General features: G+C 32.4%; 1 protein-coding gene across 2 annotated transcripts in view; it reads left to right on the top strand.

The window, feature by feature from the left end:
• Cbp53E (Calbindin 53E) overlaps positions 1-24,074 on the top strand; it is a 579,284-nt gene extending 555,210 nt beyond the window's left edge. For both annotated transcript variants that reach the window (XM_072523348.1, XM_072523347.1), the window contains one exon: positions 11,543-24,074. In XM_072523348.1, coding sequence (XP_072379449.1) covers positions 11,543-11,713 — 171 coding nt within the window. In that variant the 3' untranslated portion in view covers positions 11,714-24,074. The remainder of the gene's footprint in view (positions 1-11,542) is intronic.
• Positions 24,075-26,160: the final 2,086 nt, after the last annotated feature.

The following is a 26,160-nucleotide window of genomic DNA, read 5'->3' as shown; positions in this document are numbered from 1 at the left end:
TAACCCATACATTACATTTGTAATATAAGGTAACAAAATAGGTAATCACTAAGACAAAAATGGACTTGTTCTAACAATAGATAAGATAGATGAAAGTTGTCTTAAAGTCTCGTCACTTATCATGTATAATTTTAAGACAATTCAAACCAATTCACCTAGTTTGAAAATGCTTCCTAACGAAAACTGGTACGATTATTTATCCACCAGAGTAAAATCGATTCCGTTAATAGTTAGTTTCTAGTATCGGTCATAGGCGTCCGTTTTGGGTAGGTCAATGGTTATTTTAACGCATAACTTTCATTGTCAAATTGTTGTCAGCTCGTGAAGTTTTTCGTTTAGTTTTTACTTTGTGGCATTCACACACAACAATTTCAATTTAACAAAAATGGTTTTTACTAATGAGCAATACGCTGATATGCATTTAGTTTATTGCAAAATGAGGTGTAACGTTCGAGCAGTAACGTAAATACACTAAAAAATTTCCCGAGTAAGAGAAACAAGTTCAGTGTTCCCAAAAAATTATGAAACGGGGCGAAAAAGTTGATAAAAATTTACAAATTAACGTTCGAAGACTATCTGCCATGTATTTCAAAATCTTCCGCAGGAAATATGTTACACAACGAAAATTTATATCCTTTTCATTTAACAAAGAAACAAGCACTGCTACAAGGAGATTTTCCTGCTCGTGAAGAAGTCGCTATATGGTTACAAAATCAGAAAAATCAAAATAAAGATTTTTTCCGAAACATTTTTTTACGTCGATGCTACATTCACAAAAAATTAAATTTTTAATGTACATCAGACACATTATTATTCGTACGTTAGTGACAACTCCCACATTGTTTAAGAATTTGAGCATCAGCATAGATTTAGCATAAACGTGTGGATAGGAGTAGTTGACGATTATCTACTTGGACCCGTGGAATTGCCGGCTTGTTTAAATGGTGCTGATTATTCACCTTTCCTGCAAAATATTTTACCTGATTTGTTAAATGACGTGTCTTTAAATATTCGACAAAGCTTATGGTTTCTACGTGATGGCTGCCCGATCAACTTAAGCAAGAATATACGAGGATTTCTTGATGTACGAAATGTATGAATGTACGAAAGCCACTGGATTGGAAGAGGCGGTCCAGTTCCTTGGCCACCAAGGTTGCCGGATTAGAATCCTTGTGATTATTGTATTTGAGAATATATAAGAGAAACTAACGGTCATCACTTTGAGTATCTTTTGTTACTATCTACCTTTGATACTGGTTCTTTTGTGTTACTTGTAGTTTTGTTCCATCTTAATAATTACTTTGTTTTTAAAAACCTTTAAATAAAATTTTGTTTCAAATTGATATTTTGCCACGTTTCCCAAACATATTTTAAGAATTGTGTTCAGCATTTATTGAAACAAAAGGTACCGTAGAACGGGGTGACTTTGTTAATTTTTTTTATATTTTCTTACGTTACTTTTGAATAGGTGATCCCGAAAATGTGGAAAAATGTCCATTGGGATGCATCTTATGTTTATGTAATTTATACTGTTAGTATATATATCTTTAAATTGAGGATTTTCTCAAAAAAAATAAGTAATGGTATATCAAAATCACCCATTGATGTGGGGTCACTTTGATATCCTATTTTAAAATAGCTTGGACGATGCATAAAAGCTGTAATGGTGTCAATGTCAACCCATTTTTAAATCGATCAAGCCAATTTTTAGATATTTCAATTTTAATTTTTGGGGTGACTTTGACAGCTGCTATAGGCACAATAATTACTATATAATAAATAATTTTACAGGTAGCTAATACTTTATTCAGGTAAAAAACATTTTAGCAAATTAGTAAAACAGTATAAAATAGTAAAAAAAGCCAAAAGAATGTATTTTGAACGGAAACAAAATCAAAGTTATTTTTCTTTAACATCAACTCTGCCAGGAAATGTACATGTAGTTGCTGTTTCATTTGTTTCAACCGATGGGGTCTTCAGAATTGCTAAGATATCATAGAAAGGAGCGTTAAAAACGTCGGTCTCCACAACTTTAAAATGTTTATGGGTCTCATCCAGTGATTTAAGTCCAATGAGTTCGTATTCGTCAAAAGGTAATTTCTCTTGTATCCTTCCGGCATATACGTAATTTTTACATTTTTGTTTACCTGACATAATTTTTACAAGCACGTAAGTTCCAACATTCAATTCAGCAAGGGAGGGTTTTGTATTCATCTCATCTTCATATGATTGGTCCTCCACAGAATCTTCATTTTCAATTTCATTTTCGCTTTCACTATTATAGCTGTTTAACTCGCTATCGGAGGAGCTGTCATCTGCCGTTATATGTCGACTTACACTTTTACCAGGTTGGATATGAAGTTTCTTTTTACTTTGCCGTTTAGTAACTTCTATCTCGGACTTCTTATTCATCAGATAGTCTGTGAGGCTGTCGTTAATCAGAGGTTCTACATAATCAACATCATGGTTGATTGGTGTAATCTTACTAAAGACTTTATTTGGATCGAAAGGGACCATGCCACAAGCCTCGAACCCATTCTTCAAAACTCTCTTAATTGCACTTTTTTTACAATCTCCATATTTGTACTCAGTTTTTGCAATTGTCTGATCCATTAATTCCAAGCATTTTTTTAATAACGACGGAAATTGATCTTTAGGTACACCAGTAATTTTTTAGTGTCGCAATTTAAATTCCGTCAAAACTTTTCGCCAAGAGACTTTCATGGGTTTAAAAAAAGACACATCCAAAGGCTGGCATATGTGTGTTGAATTACTGGGAAGGCACGCAAATTCAATATTGTGCAATTCACACAATTCTAAAACATGATCTGAAAAGTGAGACGCCAAGTTGTCGCCGATCATAACTTTTTTACCTTCCAGCCGTCTTGCGTGGGGTAATAATATGGTCTCAAACCAGTCTGTAAAACAAGTTACCTCCATCCACCCATTTTTTGTTCGGTTATATCTAGCTCCTCTTGCGCAACATCCACTACTACAACAAGGAGAGCCCTGTGGACCTCCTAATGTCCATGCATCCCACATATGTTCGCTGCCATATATTATATAAGGAGGGAGTAGTGTACCATCAGCAGCACCGCACATCATTATTGATGTGGCGGCTTTACTATGATTAGTGATTTGTTCTGGATATTTGGTCCCTCTTCTATAAAGCAATCTTCTTTTCCCCGGATCATCACTAACGTTGGTTTCATCGTAATTGAAATCGTGTGATGGAGGGCAATTTGAGAGAGTTGTTCTTAAATTATTGAAATATGATTCTATCGTTTCTTTTGTGACACCTGCCCGAGCTCTAGTAATGTTAGACGCAAGTCGTTCAGAGATTTGCTGACTATGTCTCTCTAAAAAAAGTTTTACCCAGTCGTTACCAGGACTTACCCCGTTTTTAAATTTAGAGATAATTCTTCCAGTTCTTTCTAAATAACTCTTAGTGAAAAGTTGTACATCTAGCGTCGATAATGGAAATCCCCAATCTGCACATTTGACAATGCAGGACACGATTGATTTTTCCTCCAGCTCCGTCAACTCAGTTTGGCCCCCTGGCTTCTTCACATGCTTCCCTTTGTATTTATTATATAAAGTACCATACGGAATTTTAAATCTTTCTGAAGCGGCTTTAACAGACAAGTTTTCGTTTACTATTTGAAGCAGAGCATGTTCAAGAGTTTCGTCAGAGAAGTTCTTGTAGCTTCTTGATCCCAACTTTCGTTTATAAACTCGCGGCATTTTTTCTTTTCATGCAGATAATGACGAAATCCTGAAAATAATTAACGGTTTGAAGTTTCATTAAGCAAACTATAAAAAGAAATAAAGTATCAAAGTCACCCCGAAAAATGTATCAAAGTGACCCCGGATAAGAAATCATTCAATTTCATGGAGTAGTTACGGAAATAAGTTAGGTTAAATATTTTAAAATAGTGACAACTAGACCTACATTAAGGCAACATACACAAAATTACCTGCAATTCTATTGTAAGAGCTGTATGTTTAAATTTAGTAACACAATATAAAATCTTCAAATTCAAACAAAAACTTCAATGGTGAATTTACAACCGTATACTTTTGATATTGGCCACAAACACCTTCTGCTATAGTGAATCAACATGTGCACTGAAATCAAGTTCAGACAACCACCATAACGGACGAAACATTTGGGTTGTATACTCTCTTGAAACAAAATATTCATGTTTTATCAAAGTCACCTTATAGAATCAAAGTCACCCCATTCTACGGTAATTTATAAAATGAATTAAGGTAAGAGTACCTTTTAGTACTAGAGTACCCAAAATTTAATAATCTAGTATCACAAATTCCTAAAAGTTAAAGACAAAAAAGTTATGCGTTAAAATAACCATTGACCTACCCAAAACGGACGCCCATAAACGTTACTAGAAATTCGCAATTAATTAATTAAGTTTTCGTTTGTCGGGAGAGTTTTTGGACACCCTGTATATTAAAAATAAAAATAAAAACATTTATTGCCTTGCTAAAATTAATATTTCAAACATAAGATATTTAAAACTTAAAATATTTTAGTCTTCTTTCTTCTGATGTCCCGCATTTGCACCATCTGCTGTCTGAACCACATCCTCGTCATGTGTTTGTTTGTTTCTGTTGTTGACTCCATTGCGTCTTTTTCTGTAAGTGCTTCTACTTACTTTCTTGATGGCAACCACTTGACTAGTTCCTGATCAGATGTTTAATCATCCTGTGCTTGCTTCGGTGCATCCTCTGAATACGATTTCTGTTTTCTTGTGGCTTGGTGGAAGAAGTATCTTGTCCTGTTCTCAGCCACCTTCCTTAGTAATGTCTGTTGATGGTTGCATTTGAAATTCTATCTTTCCATGTCGACCCGTCGATTAGTCTATAACATGACGTCTCTGTTTTTTTAGAGTATTATTTTTTTTAGCTACATTTGTTTTTACCTTTGTTTCTTAACTATGTTTCGTGAAGTTAAATCTTCTGAGGATGTGGACTCCTAAATACTTGACTGATGTTTCTGAATGCATGACGTTTCCTTTCATCGTGATATCGACAATTGGTGAGTTCGGTTAATGTGAAAAGGTGATGAATTGTATCTTCTCGGAGTTTATCTTGATTTTCCATTTATCCGTGAATGCTGATATTCTTTTTAGTGATTTTCTAACGTCTGGATTGTTCTTCTATCCTCTTTTCCTGATATGTTTATAGTGTTGTATATTTGTTCTTGCATCTATTGGTACGTCTGAAACAAAAAAACCGTTGTATAAAAGTAGCGATAGGATACTGCCCTGAGGCATTCCTTCTTGGACTTCTTGCAACATGGACATCTTTTGGACAGCTGAAACTTGAAATGTTCTATTAGATAAATATGAATCACATCTTCTTCTTCTTCTTCTTTTGGCATCATAACCCTGGATGGGTCTTTGCCTGTCTGGCTATGTCCTTCCATTCAGATCTCTCTTGTGCCCTTCTTCTCCATTGTCTTATGTTCATTATGAATCACATCTATTCACCACATATTAAGACAATTTAGCTCAGCTCATCTTGTAAATAAGAGCTTTCTTTGATCGTGCCGTATGCCTTTTCGATGTCAAGGATGGCCATTCCAGTTTTCTGGTTTCTGTTGAAGCATATCTACGTGTCACTAATTACCCTTGCTAGTTGTAGTTCGCAGTTTCTTTCTCTTGTGAATCCAAATTGGGCGTCTTAAATTATTCTCCTTCTTTCCGCGTGCTTTATTAGTCTTCTGTATATGATTTTCTTCTTTCTCTACTAAAAATTCGTTACTTCTTATTCACTCGTAGGTGTTGTCAACCTCTTGTTTGGTTGTTTCGTCCGACATATTTTGATTTTGCCTATGTGTTGCTGCCGTTTTTCTTGCGATTGCATCCGCTGTTCTTGAGTTCTTTATTGAGTTCCTTCTTCGTCGAATATTTGCGGTATCTTTTGTTTTGTTCTCTTCTTGGATTTTAACATCTTCTAAACATTTTTATGGTTTTTGACCTTATTTCTTCGAAAAGTTTGTCTTTGTAGATCTTGAATTCCTGTCTTCTAGTCCTTTAGTAGGCTCTTCTGGTCCTGTTTCTCTCCTTTATTATTTCTTTTAGCTCGTGAGTATTATTAGTCCACGGTTGCTTGTCTTTTTCTGTGGGATGTTGTTTTCCATGGCTTGTTTTTTGGTCAGTCAAAGTTGAAGGTAGACTAAAAAGATTAAAGTACTTCATCCCTTCATTTGAAATTGATTCGCATTTAAAGCTATACATATCACCAGTTTATGATCTAAAAGTAAACAATTTGAGACACAGATATGGAGTGGTAATAGCAACCTACCAACGCCGTAACTCTATTCTAAGGTCTTAACATACCGTAAATTAATATTTAAGACAAAAGTTTCTGTTTTGAAAATTAAAGAGCAGGTGTATATAAGAACTAGATTAAAAATAAATTTATTAGGTTTTTAATTTTACTTTAGGTAATATTATATTGCAAGAAAGTTTTAAAAATAAGTAACTAATAAACCATCTAGTGCCTAAAAGCCTAAATGAAAAAAAGATCACCGTCACTTTATGTTTGTCTCATCGCATTCAAGTATAACAGGAAATAAAGAAGCAAACTAACTAGCCCACTAGACGTACTTTAGCCAGGACTATATTTACGATACCAAGGTTTGTTCTTATGATTTGGAATCTGAAATTAAATCGTTAGTGTTTAGTGCGTGGCAAAACATGTGGAGTACATCACAAAACTAAAAGAAATTAAATAATTAGTGAAACCGTTGTCCCAACCTACATCAAAGAGAACACACTAAGTGAGAATAACGCAATTCCGGCTGTAATATAGAACTTTATCCATAAATATGTCTTTCTACTAACTGAGTGACCAATATGCAAAAATTACAAACAGCTCTTTCCGTGAAACATATATTAACTCAGGGTAAACTATACAAAGCTGCAAGACAAAAGCATAACATCTCAATGAATACAAAGGAGACCTTAGGAGAAAAAATAAATCTTAAAAATACAAGAGGTTCTTTTTATGACACTGGTTTATACACTGCTAACCAAACGTCCCGTTCCTGCTCGTATCATTTAAACGATTATAGTATAATAGTGAAATTTTGAGGAAGGAAATAAACGGACGTAGGCTTCTGAACTAGTCATAACAGGTACCTTAATAGTGATAGATAGCGTTACAGAGCCACTGCGACTGATAATTTTAAACGGGACCTTATGGTAAGTCATATCTCGTTAGAAAGGTATTGAACATACTTATTCAACCATACTAATTTTACATCTCTAGCATCGTCTGTTTTGCCTTGCAAATTTATATAAGGCACATATTAAAGCAAAAATCTGAATTTTGCTTTCATCAATAGAAATCTTCGAATTTCTACTTTCTAAATTTATTATCATGTCTATATAGCGTCTAAATCGAAGCCTTTGTATTCTTGCTTCTTTTTACAGAAAATATTTATTTTTACGTTTAGAGCTTCTGTACCAGTTTCTCTGATGATTTAATTAAGCTAGGATGAAATACGTATACGCGAATATACAAGGGCACTATACGTGAAACCAAATATTAACTGTCCTTTCTTTTATTTCGCTGTACTTTTAATGAATACAAGAAACCAATTCGCCAAAGACTTTTGCTTAGGTGAAAAGATTATGTTGTGAATAATATTTTTATGTCCTTCATATGTCTATTTATATTATATATTATTATTTATACATCTTTAGTATCGTCTGTTTTGCCTTGTAAATTTATAGAAAACTCTTAAAATTTCTACTTTCGAGGTTCATACTAATCTTGTTTAAGTTTAAGCTAATTTTGATAAATAAATTAAATAAAAAATCGGTTGCCTGTAAAGTCGGTTTTACGGGCGAAGATTTTACGTGACAACGTCTTTTTCTCGGTAGAATATTTATTGATATAAATATTATTAAATTGCACAATAGGAACAAGGAATTGAATGAAAATAAGAATTGTACAAATTTTAACTATAGAAATATATTTGGTTTACTAAAACATTGTACATGTAAACTTAAACTTAACTAATTTCTATTTGAGTGATTTTGTCTATTTATTTTATATATTATTTTATATTTTATATATATTATTTTATATATTATATATTATTATATTATTATTTTATATATTATTTATATTTTATATATTATATGTTTATATATTATTTTATATATTATTTATTTTATATTATATTATTGATCTTATTATTTTCTACAAAATTTATTTGAAAATTTTTTCGATATATCAATTAGTTGCGGAGATATCGATCATTGAAGTTATTGTTTGCTACCAGTATTTTATATATTTATTTTTTTCAGTTATAAAAAATTACTATTTCCAATTGTGTCTACCAAGTATGGTCACATGTATTTGCCTACATATTAAATAATAATAAGTACAGATAATGTTATGTGACGTTCACTTCTGATTATATATATTTTAATATTTTTAATTTTAAAGAATCAATTTGAAAATCAAAACACTTATTCAGATCGAAGGTTCAAATTTTTGCTAAATAAATTTGAAATTAATTAAAATTTGTAAATGTAAATGGTAAAGTTGAAAATTAAAACATTTACTAAAATTGGAATTTGAAATTCTTGCTAAACACAGTTAAATTCTAACTCCGCGCGTGGTGATTGGTCGGTTTAGTTCGTTTGTTTGGTCGCCCTGTTTTGACAGGTTAGAAGTTATAATTTGTTATTTTAAATGTTTGACTAGCAATACGCGCTGTTTCTTCTCAATCGACTGAATTACGATTGATTGCAGAGTGATTTAAACTAATAATTTACTTAACACTATCAACATTTGTCAATAGTATGACATAACCTATAAACTCAGTTTCTCAACTTTTGTGTCAATCTAACAATTAATAAATCAATCATAGATTACGATAATGAAATATTAGTGTACAATTATTTACCTTTATTGTTGTAGTTGTTGTAAATGACGAATCTAAGCACTCCACATTTTCACTACAGACACAGCTGACGATACTTTCAACGATTTTCAACTTTAGCGATTCAACGCGCCTAATTCTCTAGTGCCGCGCGCAGCGGACCGATCATGTTTGAGTGGGAGAGAGACGCAAGGCATTCGCCGGTCCGGCGGGCCTCTCTCGTGAGCGGGCGTTACACTTTTTCTTAAATGACTCCGAGCCACAACCTAATTTAAGACGTTGTCACGTCAAAAACTAAAATTATACAAATAATGAATTAGTTGCCCATGTGAGTACATTTTAAACAAGGGAGTGGAAATAAGTTACATACTTACTCACAATATATTAATTTAGCTTGCGACGACCAGTTTCCACCATTACAGTTTTCTGGGTATCATGAAGTGGCCGGTAGAGTACAATTTAAAACGCTAAAACAATTATATATTGTAATTTCATTATGGTGCGAAAACTCTTCTTCGGGCATGGTGCAAAAAGTGTCAATATTACTTAAGTTTGTTAATAAGAAAAAAATTTTAATGAATAATAAATTCATTTCGTGGAATAATTCTTGGGTGCAAAGGATTTTCGATCTGTATCTTATAAACTAGCAGATTCACAGAAAATTTCATCAGAATGGGGAATGTCTTCAGAATTCATTGAGTGGAGAGTTCTTAAGTGGGCAATGCCGTGGTTAAGAACTTTTACGGAACATATTTTTTGATACAACATTGGAGTGCTGTTTAGAATTCTGAAAAAGATTCTTTGATTCGAAAGATCTTGGGGAATATATTTGATTAGATATTCGATAGTTTCCGGATTGTTGGTTGAGTAAGTGATATTAATATTTGTGCGAGGTCTTGATAATGGAGGGGCTGCAGTTGCTTTGGCGAACGATGTGGTATTGGTTTGAGGTTGAGTGGATAATTGGGGCTTGGTAGAGGGTCTGGAAGTAGTAGGGGTTTGTGAGTTTTTTGGGGCTGGTTGAGAGGCAGATTGAGATTGAACTTTAGAACGAGAAGCAGATTGGGGTCGAGATGGGGTTTTCCTTGATGTGGGTTGCTTATTTGAAATAGAGAGTTTTCGATGTGTGGATGGTAATGCCGGGAAGTCGATGTTAGAGAGAATATTACGGTGAGGATCGTTCCTTTCAATCTTGCTTCTTTTCATATTGAAGCGGGCTTGTAAGGCAATCATCTCAGTGTGCATGTTCATAAGGTCCTTTGCTTAAGAGTAGAGATTGTAAGAGTTATCACGAATTTTGATGATGTCATCGTCATCTTGTTGAAGTAGGAAATAGAGGTTAGCAGATAATGCGGCAGTCTGTGAACGAGTTGCCGACCGGGTCAAGATGGCAGACCTGGTTGAGCCAGGCATATCGATTTGGGCTGGGTCCTACACACAAACAGACCACTAGGGACTTCGCAGCCTCACGAAGCCAAGCCTCGAGAAGAGGCTTGCTCCACTAGCGTGCTTTGTGTAGTTTCGGAAAGTGACTGTATTACCTTTGCGTATACCAACGCTGCTTAATGGTCCCTCGGTGGACGCCCGCCGAAGCGGTATACACTGCCTAGTGGCACTTGCTACACTCCTGCAGCAAGTCTTCACCTAACAAGATAAAATTCCAGGGCAAGTATATTCTACTGAAACACCGTACTAATTAAATTATCGGTTGACGTTTGGCCTCGTTGGTTTTTCAGCTAGTGTATTCTTCTTCTTGGGCAAACTGTGTACAGCAATTTCAGCGCAAGCGCTCTCAAACTGTCAACTCTCAAGCTCTCAACTCTGGATGCCGCGTTGTACTACGGAGGTCAAAGCCTAACGCAAAAAAGTTATTAACAAAAATAACTAAAAATAATAATTTTTGCTACAAATTTAAATAATATCATTATTTTTCTGTTTTATTGCGGTCGAAGTTAAGCGGGTTCTTGATTACTCAGAATAATACGATAAAAGCGACTTTCTATATCTATTATATTATTTTTTTTTATTTATATAATTTTAAATTAATTATTATTTTCCTAACATTTTTAAATTATTATTAATTTATGATCGACCCTATTCGACACCACAAAACTTACCCCACCTCGTACTTGAAAAAAAAAAAATGATAAAAAAAATGTTTTTTTCTTTATAACGTAAAACCAAAAATATAACATTTAAAAATTTCTGGCTTGCATATATACAGCAGTGGATAAGTAACCCATCGATAGAGTTTTTTTGACAGTGGAGAAATAAGCCAAGTAGTTACCAAAATATGTGAAAACCGATACGAAAAACAAAACAAAAGACTTCGATTGCAGGAGTTGGCAAATCGTAATCTTTTAGGGTTACATAGTTCCCTTCTGAACATGCAAGTTAATGCAAACTGTTATCAAAGAATTGTTAAGCATATTTCCTATTATTAATTAATGGACTGTAATATATTTTTTTGTATTCTTATCGCTGACTTTTCGTAGTGAATCTAGAGTATTGAATTTGGATTCGTTTCCAAACCCTTCAATGTTCCAGTCACATTAAAGTGGTTAATAACTGTGTTAGGTTTAAATTATTATCTTTAAAAAATATATTTATTTTTAGGACTATGATGCCCAAGATCTCCAAGAATTCGAAGAAACGATATTACGTGGAGTTGACTACAGCCAAGATGGAAAAGTTAACAAAAAGGAGTTGACGATGATTCTACTTGCTATTGCCAAACATAACCAAGAGGAAGAACCTTCAACTACATCTACATCCACATCAACATAAACGAAAAAATAACTAACAAAATATTATAATACTGTTTACTCTCCGTTTCTGAGATAATAACATTGTTGCCAATCTATAATGTTGATCAAGTAGCACAAGTTAATAAGAGTTTTAATGTTAAGGTTTAAAGTAATGTTCTAGAATTTTGGTTTTTCAAATAGCATAATTGTTAAAATATAATACCGAAGTCGATTCAATGTAAAAATCTAATCAGTAGATTAGATCCAAAAATGTATATTAGAGTATTTGATTAAAATATAAAATTCTTCCTTTAGCAAATTAAATGAATATGAAAGGAAGTATATTGGTAATTTATATCTTTTGTTACTGACTTTTTAGCTAAGTAGTTTCAAACTTTGGTCATTAAAGCAAGAAGCTTGGAATTTTATTAGTAACCTTATAACATTATCCTATTGTATAAGAAAGGCAAATATCTATATGCATTGACCTTTCTTAAAAGTAAATGGTACTTCTTTCATTTTAAGTTTTTTTATTAATTTGAAATTTTTTTATTTTATTAATCTAAAATTCCCTTTGTTTAAAACTACCCATGCTTTATTGTGTTTGCCAATTTATTATCACTATCGCCATATTATTTTCATATAAATAGGTTTTGTCTAAAGCTAGACTTTAGAATTGACTTAATATTATTTAATATTTTCTTATGATGGGTATATAATTAATTTTTGTTGTTGTTCTTCTTAGATCACCGGTCCATTTAGTTTATTTTTTGTAGACTTTTTTACAGCGCCTCCCATATCGTTCTTCATCGAAAAAGGTGTTTATCTTCTTGTAATGTTGGCGACCACATTGACCCATCCTATTAAATTCACAGAAATTTAAAATAGATCAGTTCACGTTAGACCAGTCCATTTTCTTAAATTGGCCAGCCAGAATATGAGATCGAGCCTGGAATAAGATGCCAAGATAAGACTCTAAAAATACGTGACCTTATGACACAGGAGGGTGACCGGGTCCTTGTCGCAGACGTTGCTATCAGCTGAGAAGGTCCTGAATCCTGAACCTTTGGTCATTTTTGAATTCAAAAAATTCTTAACCTTTCACGGTTTGACGTCCTCAACTTTATTACTAATGCTGTTTAAGGTAGCATTCGTATTCATAGTCATTTTATAAGGTCATACCTTCTTTCCTATCACGGAGCCTACGACTGTCTTGTCGGGGTTTTATTTTATGATCTAACGTTACAGTTTCTGTAAATGTCGATTTTATGTTTGTGAATGTTCTTTTTACGCTTATACTACTTTTTATATATTTATTATTAAATACGAACATTTGGCATGTCACAACGTTAGTAACTGCAGGGGGGAAAGGTGGATCTCGAGGAATTTGTCTGGTAAAATACCGTCCGAAGAAAAGCCCTATGCTGCTGGTGTGTTGCTTTTCATATCGGAAAGGAAGCGACAGACCAGTGAGATTAGGCCGGATCCAATGAGGAAGGTTTCGTTACGTGATGAACAAAGCCACTCAACCGGCATTGCTTGGTCTACAAACTAAAAGAGGTTATAGCTCTATACCAAAATGGATCCAGTCAGATCACATAGCAGCAAAGATGGATGGTCGGTAGAAAAGAGGCTATTGGAATGGAGAACACGTAAGAGGACACGACGGATTGACGACATAGAAAATAAATAAATTTTGGATAAGAAGTGGTATATGATAGATGAGATTTAAATTAAAGGAGCCGTATGTTTAGCAGTGAAGATTCTGGGCTAAATAATGATGGAAGAACAACTAACCAAAATAATTCAGTAACTAGACTTACAGGCTCACAATAAGAAAACGATGAGTTTATAATTCTAGCCGAACAAAAACAAATCAAAGAAGTTTAGGTTATAAATAATTTTGGCAAAAAAAATAACAAAGACAACCAAATACTGGATTCAAAAAGATTGACAAATATGGAAGTCCATAAGGCCTAACTTTAAAAGCGAAGACAAAAATATTGGTAAAAGGACATAACTAGACCAAGAAGTTTACGATGCGGAAAAGAAGAGTTTATAATTTTAGCACAAAAACAAATCAAAGAAGTTTAGAAGGTCATAAATTCTGGCCAAAAAATGAACAGAGACAACCAAATACTGCATATAAAACGACTGCCTAACATGGACGTTCGTAAAACCTAACTTCGAAAGCGGAGTCACAAATAGCGGTGAATAGACTAATGAGTGTAAGAAACGTCAAAGAAATTAAAGATACGACGAGCCAAGCAGGAAACTTGAGGTTAAAATTCTCAAGATACACTATTAGATAAGGAAAAGAAAGATGAAATAAGATTATTGCAGATTAAAGATCACGACCATAAAGTAAAACAGGAAGTCCAAAAATGAGATAGTGGATGACTCCAAAACACGCCAGTTCTAGATGGCTGCTTAGAAGAATAAAGGAGCGAAGAAGGGCCCAGGCCCAACATAATATGTTTCAAGAATAATACATAGATTTTAACCTTGTACCACAAAAATAAACACATTGGTTTTTAAGTGTAATGTTGGCAAGAAAAATGTTTATATGATGGTTCGAACTCAAATATATTTTATTGATTATAAATTTTCTGTCAAAGTTTAATATCAACAACACAAACTTTAAAAATAAATTATAAAATTTTATTTTGTTTGGAACTTACACTCATGGTAAATAAGCGTGAAGCCAGACAGAAATAATTTATACTTCTATTTCATTTGATATTTTATGTCGATATGAATAATATTAAAAACAGGAAATAGTAGAACGTTTTCAACAATTATGCTTATTTATATTATAAATTATCTGCTTTTAGAAATTGTGCTGGATAGTTATAATGTACAATTCCTGGATATTTTTTTTTTTTTTTTTTTTTTTTTTTTTTTTATTTAAACAAATATACCCGCATCAACCACTAAGGGTTATTAGCGGGGGGACATACACAAACAGTAAGATACATATTGTTGCATAAAAAAATATTTTTTACAATCTGGTATATAGTTTAGTCATTTTAAGATAACTTAATAAAGACTGTAAATTTGACGTTAGTATACTTTTTAAATTATCACTAAGGGCACACGCGATTCTTTCGTTCTGGTACACTGGACACTCAACAATTATATGTTTCACTGACAACTGAGTATTGCACTTGGTACACAACGGAGCAGCCTCCTGGTTGAAGATATGCTTGTGTGTAAGGAAAGTATGTCCTATTCGGAGTCGGTTAATGATGACTTGGTCTTTTCTATTATTTGGTAAGATGAGTTTGGTTCCTACTTGACTTAGACATTCTTTGAGTTTATTAGCAGTGTGATCCCAAGTAGTTTGCCACGCTCTGTATACGTGGGCTTTGATATTTACTTTGTGATCAGTCCAAGGCATTTGATTTATGATAGCAATACTTTGGTCGGTGGTTGCATTGCTTGCCAGAGAGTCCACTTCCTCATTACCACTTATTCCCATATGGGAAGGTACCCAGATAAAGGAAATATCTTTTTGTTATTTTGTATGCATTTTTTAAATCATTCTACACAACGAAAATAATAATTATAAACTTAGGTTTTATAACTCTTTCTTGGAGTCATCTCATTTTTGTTGTTTTGTAAGAATAAAATGAAATAAACACATACAATTGAAGTTTATTAATATTTCGGCTTCTAGGGGTATCAAATCGGCTTTTAATAGTCGAGACATTATTAATAATTTTATTATCTCTTCTGGTATAGTATTAATGCTATACAAGATTATAAAAATTCATGTACATAAGTGTTTGTTAATCTCGTATTCCAAATCAGAACATTACTTTAAGCTATACTCATCAATTTAAATAAATTTATTGTAATTTTAGGATAATACGTGTGACACCAATTTCAAGACTAATAATTTTATAGAGTTGCTCTATTTCGAGAATTTCTCAAACAATTCGTCTGCTTTGCATATCATAAATATAATACATCTAATGTTTAAAAATTTAAGAAAATAAAAATTTGTAAACGAGGCACTTATAATAAAAAAATGTATTTCGATAACAAAGTGTAAAATAAATATATTTTATAATTTCCATATAAAACAGTTCGATAATAGAGATAAAGAAAAAAGTTTTAGGGTTGCTTATATATCATCTGGTAGTCAACAATTATTTACTGTTGTAATATACCTCTTTCCCTCTAATTCGGATATAGCCCAAATCAGCCTTTGGTCTCCTCGAGCGTTCCTCTCCAAGCATTTCTTTTTTGGGCAGCTCTCCATCCACCCTCTAACATATATACTTCGTATTACTAGCTCTTCCTTGGTCTTCTCGTTGGCCGGCGCCCCACCATAGTTCGACTAAGCGTTTTTCTGGGTGTTTTGTTATTCATTCATTCGATGAGATTACCTGCCCAGAGCAACTTGTTTAGTTTTTGCATAACTTGCTATAGTAAGTTCTTTGTAATAATAATATAAAGTATGCTTAGTTCTTGCTAGTCCTATTATCCGTTTCAATATTTTTCTTTCAAAGGTATTGATAAGGTTTATTGATTTTTCTGTCATGATTCATGTTGTGGCTATTGGTAGAATGATGATTTTACAAACTTTGAACTTTAATTTCCTATGGATGTATTTAAGTCAAAACACCTGCGATAAAGCAAACTATACTCTGTAAGATAACATAATCCGTCTTTCATTCTCCTCGCAGCCACCCTTAGTTAACTATAGCTACGTCCAGTTATGTTAACTGTTTATTCTCAAATTTGGCATTGTTCGTTGTTTTGTTGCTTATACTAATGTTTAAATTTTACTTACGTTAACGGTTAAACCACTTTATTTCGCATTTTCTTCAAGTTCTTTGATATCTTTTACGGTTTGATTCACCAAGTTTACATCGTCCGAGTACACCAATATCTATTTATACTTACTTAATATATTTTTTGAGTTTATAGATATTATTTTTAAGATTTTCTTCTTGTTTTAACCCATTATTTATCTGGAAGGGATGTGGTAATTGGTTTTGGCCTCATACTTATCTATATGAGTTATAGTGGCTTAAACTCATTTTGCTACTTTCCTTTATATACCAAAATCTCGCATCAGGAATTATAGTTTATCTCTGTTTCTGTTTTTATAGGGTTATCGAAAATCTACTAAGACCTATTAGATATTGTATTTCCAAGTTTTGGGTAGTTTTTACTTTACATTGAAAAACTGGTCAATAGTAAACCGTTTTAGTCTAAATCCGGCCTGGTACTCTCCTATAATTTACTTCAAGAAGTGCAAAAAATTTCTGTATATAACTCTTGTATATACCTTATGGAAAAAATAACGGCTTTTTTTTATTCTTGTGGATTGGGCATATACTTTATTTTTTTTCCAGCCGCCTTCAATTTCTTCTATTTTCGGCTGATATGTTATCAATACCTAGGTCTTAATTAGTCTTAGGTGCTTCAATGACATACACTATTTCCCGTATTTTGTATAGGTATGTTAATTCGTAGTTTTGGTTCTGATTTTGTGTTATATCTAATAGATCCGCTAATAGATGGAATGTGTTTGTTTCTATTTGCTCTACTAGCAAACTCTCTAAGTAGTTTTCTCAACCTGCTTTTATGATTGCACCTTGACTGACAATTTGTCTTTCACCATTACTATAAAGTTTTGTGCATTGGTTATATCTCCCTCTAACTTCTGTCAGATATTTATATGCTTGTCTAGTATTAGGCTGATTGTGATCTTACTGTTACGTATCTCCTCTTATTTCTTCTGCATATTTTGTCTTTGCCTTATTCTTCATAGATTTTTAATATTGATAATCTTGTCAACAGTTGCAATATACTTCACCCTATTATATATATTTTTTTTAATTTCATCTAGTCGGCACTCCACTTCTCATTTATCATCATCATCATAGTCATAAGCATCTTTGCAGATATGTTGTGGTTTATATTTGATGAACGATATTTCTCCACTAGTCGCGGTCATCTGCTACATGTACTTCCTCAGTATACTGTTTGTTGAGAAGCTTTTTCGTAATTTCTGCCTATCTCTGTGGAGATCTGCCGTATTGGAGTTGACTTTGAGGTCTTTCTTTGTCTCAAAGTCAACCAAACTTTAAAATCCTATAGTAAACAGTTATATAAAGACATTGACTGAGTTTTTATTCCTCTTAAACCGAGATATTCGTACGGGAGGCGACCCATCAACGAAATTCAAAGCAGTTATATTGATATTCACATTTCAAAAGCTTTTTTTTGTCATCTATATAATATTTTGACTGTTTATGTCTCGCATGTATAGTAAAATATGTAAAATATGAACTTAAAACTTCTCATTACCTTCGAATAAATTTTAAGTCGGATATGCCAGAAGACATATAAATTAGAGGATCTCCAAATAGACAGAACTGATCTACTTTTTTATCTTCAATTTAATTTCTGTGACAATATATATACGTCAGTATTTGTTTATGAAGATCTATAACCTAGTGTAAGTAGTAGCAGTAGTTAACCCCGGTAACCTGAGCAACTCTGTGGAAGATTGTGGTAACCAATTCCAGTTGGAAGCAGAGTCAGTGGATTAGGGGCTTGGGCAAAAAGGTAACCATTAAAAAAATTATTGTTATTACTATTTAAATGGGAATAAGCCATAATTAAAGGTTAAAGTACGTTTATTGACGTTTCAATTTCCACTTCGGAAATCGTTCTCAAAATACCATTTTGAGAACGATTTCCGAAGTGGAAATTGAAACGTCAATAAACGTACTTTAACCTTTAATTGTGGCTTATTTCCATTTAAATAGTAATTACTTTAAAATGCCACAAGAAAATAGCTTCAGAACAATATTAAAATTATTGTTATTCAAGCAAAGCAAAAAGAAGAAAAGGTGAACTGTCTAATTTACGATATCCTAACAAACGATTACTAAGAAGCTAAAACAGTAATAGCAATAGGAAAAAGAAGCAGAGGCTGACCGCGAATTAGGTGGTTAGATGGAGTTAAGACCGACTTAGGGATAATAATTAAAAACAGTAGATATTAACACGTTGCCAGAAACCGAACAGAATGGCGACGAATCTTAAAGCAGGCCAGGATTCGCAGCAAATTGTCGAGCTAAAAATGATGATGATGATAGTATACTGAAATTTATTTATGTATTCAGCAAGGAGCAGCAAGTACTCACTACATGTCTATTGAAATGGAAACTTATGTTTAGAGATTTAGTATCCCTACAGTTTTTGTTATAGATATGATTTTTGAACTTCTTTTTATTCGCATTATCAGTCCGGTATTTCTAACTTGATATGTGTAACAAACTTACTATTTAAACCTCAACGTCATTTTTTTTTCGATTACTTAAGTGTTTAACATCACGATGCGTAGCGACGATTATTTTGGAGATAAAGGTCAAGGTCACCAGTACCTACATAATTTGGTAGCTCTTTTCCCAACAATTAAAAATCTGATTGTTTCAAAGTTTTATTTGTTATTGTATGTCGTTAGTAGAACTCAAGGACACTTTCACAACTGCTGTTATATAATTTCTATCGGTATTTACAGGTCGTAGTCTTCATTTATGTTTTTCCTACGTTTCGTCTAAAACTGCAATCCGACCATATCACTGATCGAAAACACTTACACTTTTGAATTATATGAATTTGTTTTCTTTGAAGGTATTATAGCCAATGACAATTTTGTCAGTATTTAATACGCCGAACATAAACGCATTATTATTGACTACAAATTAACCTTAAAAAAGTTTAAAAAATAACTGGTTGTGATAATTAATGAATATATAAAATGCTAGATAATAACATTGGGAAGATATAAAAACTAAATATATTTTTACAGTTAAATGTTATTTTAAAGGCTGAAAATTGACATATCTTAAATAAGACTTTAAAAGTGATTTCTAAAAGCATAATGTTGTGATTATAAGTGACTCGTTTCTATGTATTAACGTTTGTGGAAAAAGTATAGAAATTTTAAAAAAATTTAAAAAGTATAGTAGATCGTTTGTAAGTGCAAATAGAAAAAATATCAGGTCAAATAATGTGTGAAACTAATGTATTTAATGCCTAGTGAACAAATGTGTAAGGAAGTTCTATTAAATACAAATGAAAAAATGATCGTCAACAGGAAAGTTTACATCAGGAGAAAATACATTTAAATGGCAAAGAAAGCATGACTTAAGATGCAATATGTGCACATTACACTACTTAAAAAAATTATGATACATCTATTATGCACAAAATAGTAAAACTAGAGGCCGGTTAAAATAAATTAATAATTAATGTCAGCAAACCGTATGTTAAAGGGCGAAAATGTACGTAAAGCTGCTTTTTATCGACACAATAATAGATCTGTATAAAAACAATTGGTTTTTATATTCAACAAGAAAATGTTTTGCAGAACGAACAGCTTGTTGACTGCCAATTTTGGTCATTCCATTGAGTAGTTAATCATCTATTTCGTTTCGTCAAAAAAAATATGTAAAGAGGACTTATATTTTTACAAGTTAAATTTATTTGATTAACGGAGTCCAGCTCTACTTTGTGTTACAAAACGACTGAAATTCTTCAGATCTACCCTTACTATTGCCTAATTAAACTATTAATCTACTTATCGTTCTTTTTTACTGAGTGTAGGTATATAATTGGTTCATAGCTATATATATATAATTTATATCTATGACAAAAAAATCTAGTTCTCGCAAATACGATAAATTTAGGTTCATTATCTGAATAAGTCATATAATGGACAATCGGAGAATAATGAAAGGAAAAAACGAACAAAGGTATAAACAAATACAGAAAGAAATCAAAATAGAAATCACAATAGCAAAAGAAGATTTTTATAAAAGAAAATGTGAAGAAATAGAGCAACTGCAGGCAAAACATGATATTTTTAATGTATCTAAAAAAGTGAAAGAACTTGCAGGTACACAAAAACGTAAGTAGCCAAATACCCTGTATAATGTCAACGGAAACATAATAACAGAACTAGAAGAACAGTTGAAGACATAGAAAAACTATATTGAAGAACTCTTTGCAGATGATAGACTACAATCTGAGCTAAGTAACGTACAAGGAGACGAAGGTCCAGAAATAACGGAAGAAGAAGTAATTTACGCACTAAAAAGAATGAAAAATGGTAAAGCCCCAGGTCCAGATGAAAGACCAACGGAAATCCTTAAACTAATAGAAAAAAACTCGATTGACATTTTAGTTGAAATTTTCAATAGTATTTATACATCAGGAAAAATACCACAAGAATGGCTTTTATCCACCTTTGTTATTATACCAAAAAAGATAAACGCCAAACAATGTAGTGATTACCGTACAATCAGTCTGATGAGCCATGTACTGAAAATATTCCTGAAAATTATACACTCTAGAGTATACAGAAAACTGGAAATGGACATCAATAATACCCAGTTTGGATTCCGAAATTGACTTGGAATAAGAGAGGCGTTGTTTGTGCTGAACGTTATGTCTCAAAGATGTCTTGACATAAATCAAGATGTATTCATGTGTTTCATAGATTACAACAAGGCCTTTGATAAAGTGCGGCATGACCACCTAATCAGACTCCTGACAGAAAAGAATTTAGATAAACGAGATATCCGACTAATAGCAAATATGTACTACAATCAGAAAGCAGTAGTGAGAGTAGAGAATAATACCACTGAAGAAATTGAAATAAAGCGAGGTGTGAGACAAGGGTGTATACTGTCACCAACCCTCTTTAATCTCTATTCCGAAGACGTAATGAATAGAACACTCTCTAAGCAATCCGTAGGTATTAAAATAAATGGTGTTAGATTAAACAATCTGAGATTTGCGGACGACACCGGTCTGATCGCAGAAACACTTGAAGAGCTACAGACATTGGTGAATAGGATAGCAGACTGCAGCAAAAAATATGGACTATCTTTGAACATAAAGAAAACTAAATTTATGCTAATATCGAAATCAACACAAAATAGATAGAAAATATCTCTGCATAATTCAAAAACCTTTATTGGAACCAAGAAGCAACCTTAATATATTCCAAACACACTAATAAAAGCGTGACTATTCTGTGTCATGTCTCCATTGCTCTTTAACTTGTACTCTGAATGCATATTCATATAAGCACTTGAAATTGGTATAAAAATAAACAGTAAATATATTAACGATATCAGATAGCAGAAAAAATAGAATACTTCTACGAAATCTACAAGACAGAGTTAATAATTCAAGTCAAGCAATGGGACTGACAATAAATCTGTAAAAAAACTAAAGTATTTGTGGTTAGCAATAAAGATGAAAATTGTCTCATTGACCCAAATAACACCCAATTAGAACAAGTTCAGAAATTCAGATACTCAGGAGTAGGTAGTACTAAACGATAATTGAGATCCAGATATAGAATTAAAAACACGAATAGAAGACGCTAGGAACATGTACAATAAGTGAAAGCAAATTATCTATAACCGAAAACTAAGCTTAGGCATCCAAATTAAATGTTACGTTTGGTTAGTCCTTCTGTGTTTAGTTGAAGCCTGGACATTAAATTAAATACCATGAGACAGCATAAAGCCCTTGAAATGTGGTTTTATAGCAGAATGCTCAATATATCATGAACACAACACATTATGAATCGAACAGTATTAAACACTATACATAGACAGTTACAACTTATAACAGCAATTAAAAAAAGAAATATCTCGTGTAAAAATAATTGAAGGGAAGATACAGGGCCAAACAGGAGTACGCAGAAGAGCCAAGTCATGGCTTTCCAATATCAGAGTGTGGACGGGCAACAACGTTCAATCTAAGAGTGGCGCAGAATAGAGAACATTTTGATGAAGTGATGGCAAACCTCCAATAATGGAGTGCACCATGAGAAGTAGAAGGTATATAGATGCACCAATATTTATAAGGGTACATTAAATATTTTTTTAGCAGCATGGTTCAACGACTTTTGGTAGTATGTATATGTCACATATTATCATTGGTACCTGGTATTCTATACATTTATCGATAAGTTATTGCAGGTTTAGTCTTTGTTTATGTAGATCGGCTTATAATCTATTTTTAAGTATATACAGCAACATTTTACTGGTATGAGATCAAAGTTATAATGTAGGATACTTCTCGACTTTTGTAATCTGGTAATCTCGTATTTTTTTATGTTATGAAGTATAGTATATTGCAGTACACCAGTCTTGTAGCCATTTTCCTGTATTTCATATATCGGTACAGATATAGTGAATGATTTGACTTTACTTGTCACCTGGTTAGTTTAAATATATAAATACTTAAACACCGACATTCACGTATGTTTTATTGACCATAAAAAAGGCTTTGTGATAGTCAATAAAGGTTTAAAATACAACAAAGTTATGAGAATTCTAGAAGAAATTGAAATAAAATCAATAAATGGAATAGTGGAATTAAACCGAGTACTAAAAAAGTTCTGGATAGAGCTACCCAAACTATACGCAGGTTCTAGGTCCTCTTAATCTTCGAACATACATATTAATGCATATTGTCACCTATTTAAGTAATATTGCATTTAGACGTTTTAACTACAGAAGAAAATATGGAAATACAGTAATTCCGATATATGGAAAATAATTTACAGTTGTTAGCAATCTATAGACACTATATAAACGCTTTTTGTGTTTAAAGGACATAAATGCATGAAAAAAAGAGAAAGTCAATAAACAAAAATATTTAAATAATAATCAAATTATATGCCAAAACCAAAAATACAAATAGTAATATATGTACGAGTAGAGGAACATCCGCTTAACTAAAGTTTTATGTTGTAAAATGAATAGATGATGAAAGTCAGCAAGACAACATTAAATAAAGCTATATTAAAATATTAATAGATAAATAAAAAAATTCACAAATATTTACAACGAAAACTGACAAACCCTGAATGCAACAAAAACATACTGACGCAAACTTCAAATCACAAATCACAATGATGCAAATTGACGCTTGAAAAGATATTGAATATAAGAAAAGAAATGGCCATCATGACGTTCTGTAAAGACTTAAATTAACATTTTTAGTTTACTAACAAGTAAATAATTCTGTCAAAAGTACACCTACATATATAAGAATTTATAATTCCTATACTTTTTCCTACTAATATAGTATTAGAATTCTGTACGAAGCAAAAAAGCACTTCTACCGAATTTTTCTCGTCCTATAAAATCTTATTAAATATTCTACTGGCATGGCCTAAGAATAGAATCGTGATTGAGCTTGATGCAATCATTTATCAATAAAGTCCGTTTATTGCTATTTGAAAATGTTACAGGTAAAATAATGTGGTATTTATTATATGCATTTTTCATCTACTGTGTATTTTTTTATGTATTTTTATTTAATTACATTTGGATTTTATGTAAGTAGTCGTTTAAATTATTCAGTGTTTATTAGTTGTATTTGTGATAACAATAAAATATATTGTGTAATTATTTTAAAATGTTTAGTGCCGAAATGAAGTATGGTAATATAATCTAGATGAAGATAAAACTAGACAATCACCGAACAATGTATAGAACCTAGTTCTGGCAATAAGCATATAAGCAAGAACAGATTTTCGTGAGAACAAGGACATTAATTCGTTATGGGTACGAGGTAGATCTTGATCTACCGATCAAACTACTTAAGTGACATCCGTTTGTAGTGCGTCCACTGTGCAAGCCAAAAGCATGCAATGCAACAGATTTCATGTTTAAAAAACTTAAATGTTATCGTTAAGCATATTTCACGTATCCAGAATAGATTTCCAGAAAGAAGATGATCGTCGGAATTAAAATCCTAATATAGTGGTGTGCACAATTATTATTCAAATCTGTTTTCCGTGTATAAATTAATAAAGCGATGAATGCAAATATGATCAGAATACAACACACTAAAAAGAATAAGTAAAAAAAATTAAATCTTACGACGAGTCAGGTATAAGAATAAAAATAGTTAACACAATATTTTATCAACATAAATAAAACTGTAATGTAAAAGAACCTAAAATTTTCTGTTATGCAGACGACGCAATATGGATAGCCCAAAAGGAAGATATCCCTCAAAGAGTAATTCACACATTTAATACAAGAGCAAAAGAATTTAATATGATGATTTTAACTCAGAAAACTGGACCAATAGTAGGAAGAAGAAGGAGAAGAAGAAGAAGAAAATACAAAACTAAAACCAGTTTAAAGAAGGAATAGTAATATACTAAGAATACTTATAATATCATATGGGATTTTTATTCGGAGGATGGTTTCGAATTGTTCTGGCGCAAATTGCAACTTCAACATTGTTTTAGGTAACAAGTGTCGATGTACAGTAGCCCAGAGCAACTGTCAACTTTACATGCCCTCTGAATTACGAAAACGGCTCATTTTATTTTTAGAAATGAAAATGTTGTTGGTGCCGAGGATCAAGATCGTGTGCTATGGCTTAAAATACCAGTAGCTCAATTAGTTAGCTAGGTGCTTCTCTGAAGGAATGGTGTGTCTATCAAAGAAAAATAAGGATAAATGAGTTATAAATTTTTGTTTTTTGAATAGTACTGAAACATAAACTTGGATATCTCTTGAAATTGCAGTTTATTCTCAATTACGTAATCGATGAAGAACTAATATGTCATAAGGAAATAATTTGAAGCTATAAGGAGATTTTTAAGAAATACATATTTAAAAACTATTAAAACAAAGAAAAATATATGTAGTATATATACGTGAGTCGTCCAGAAAGTAAAGAAGGTTTGCGCAATACGCGCAGCATCGATACCCCACCGTCGCGATTTCATATGGACCAGTTAAATCTGTCTGGCGCGACCATTGAAAATCCCGGTAAATGTGAATTACGCAATGCGATTAGGTTTTAATGTAAGGGCTTAATCCACGTAGAATTTACTCCTAGGAGAAACAAGAAATTCAGAAATGTATTGCGAAATCTTTGAAAGACTAAAATGTGCAATACAGAATAAACGATGTGGCGTGGTGTCCTCGAAGGTGTTTTTGATTCACAAAGATGCATCGGTAAAACTCAGTAAGAACTTCAACGTCTACAATGAGAAGTTTTCGAGCCCCCCCCCCCCCTCTTTAACCCAGACCTCGCTTATTCCGATTATTACGTGTTCCCGAAACTGCTGGAATTCTTATCAATGTGATATCGAAAAACTGATTTGACGTTACAATAAATGCCTTGACAACCAAGGCAACCACATTGAAAAATCTGTGACTTTGTAAATAAAATTTTGTGTTCATATCTTCTGTTTTTAATTTTTTTTGCCAAAACGTTCTCCACTTTCTGGACGACCTAAGTATTTGACGAGAAAAACATAGGAACCTGGGAATTACTTCGGTCAGGATGTATTAAAAAGTAAGAGCAGGAAGTACATATTTCAAAAATGGTAAAATAAATGTCAGAAAGTACACTAGATACAAATTGTATAAAGATATTAAAATATTAAAAATAAAAATCTAA

The sequence above is a fragment of the Diabrotica undecimpunctata genome, chromosome 2, assembly GCF_040954645.1.
Source record: "Diabrotica undecimpunctata isolate CICGRU chromosome 2, icDiaUnde3, whole genome shotgun sequence".
NCBI classification, from domain to species: Eukaryota; Metazoa; Arthropoda; class Insecta; order Coleoptera; family Chrysomelidae; genus Diabrotica; species Diabrotica undecimpunctata.
This window is presented reverse-complemented; position numbering and strand designations above follow the sequence as displayed.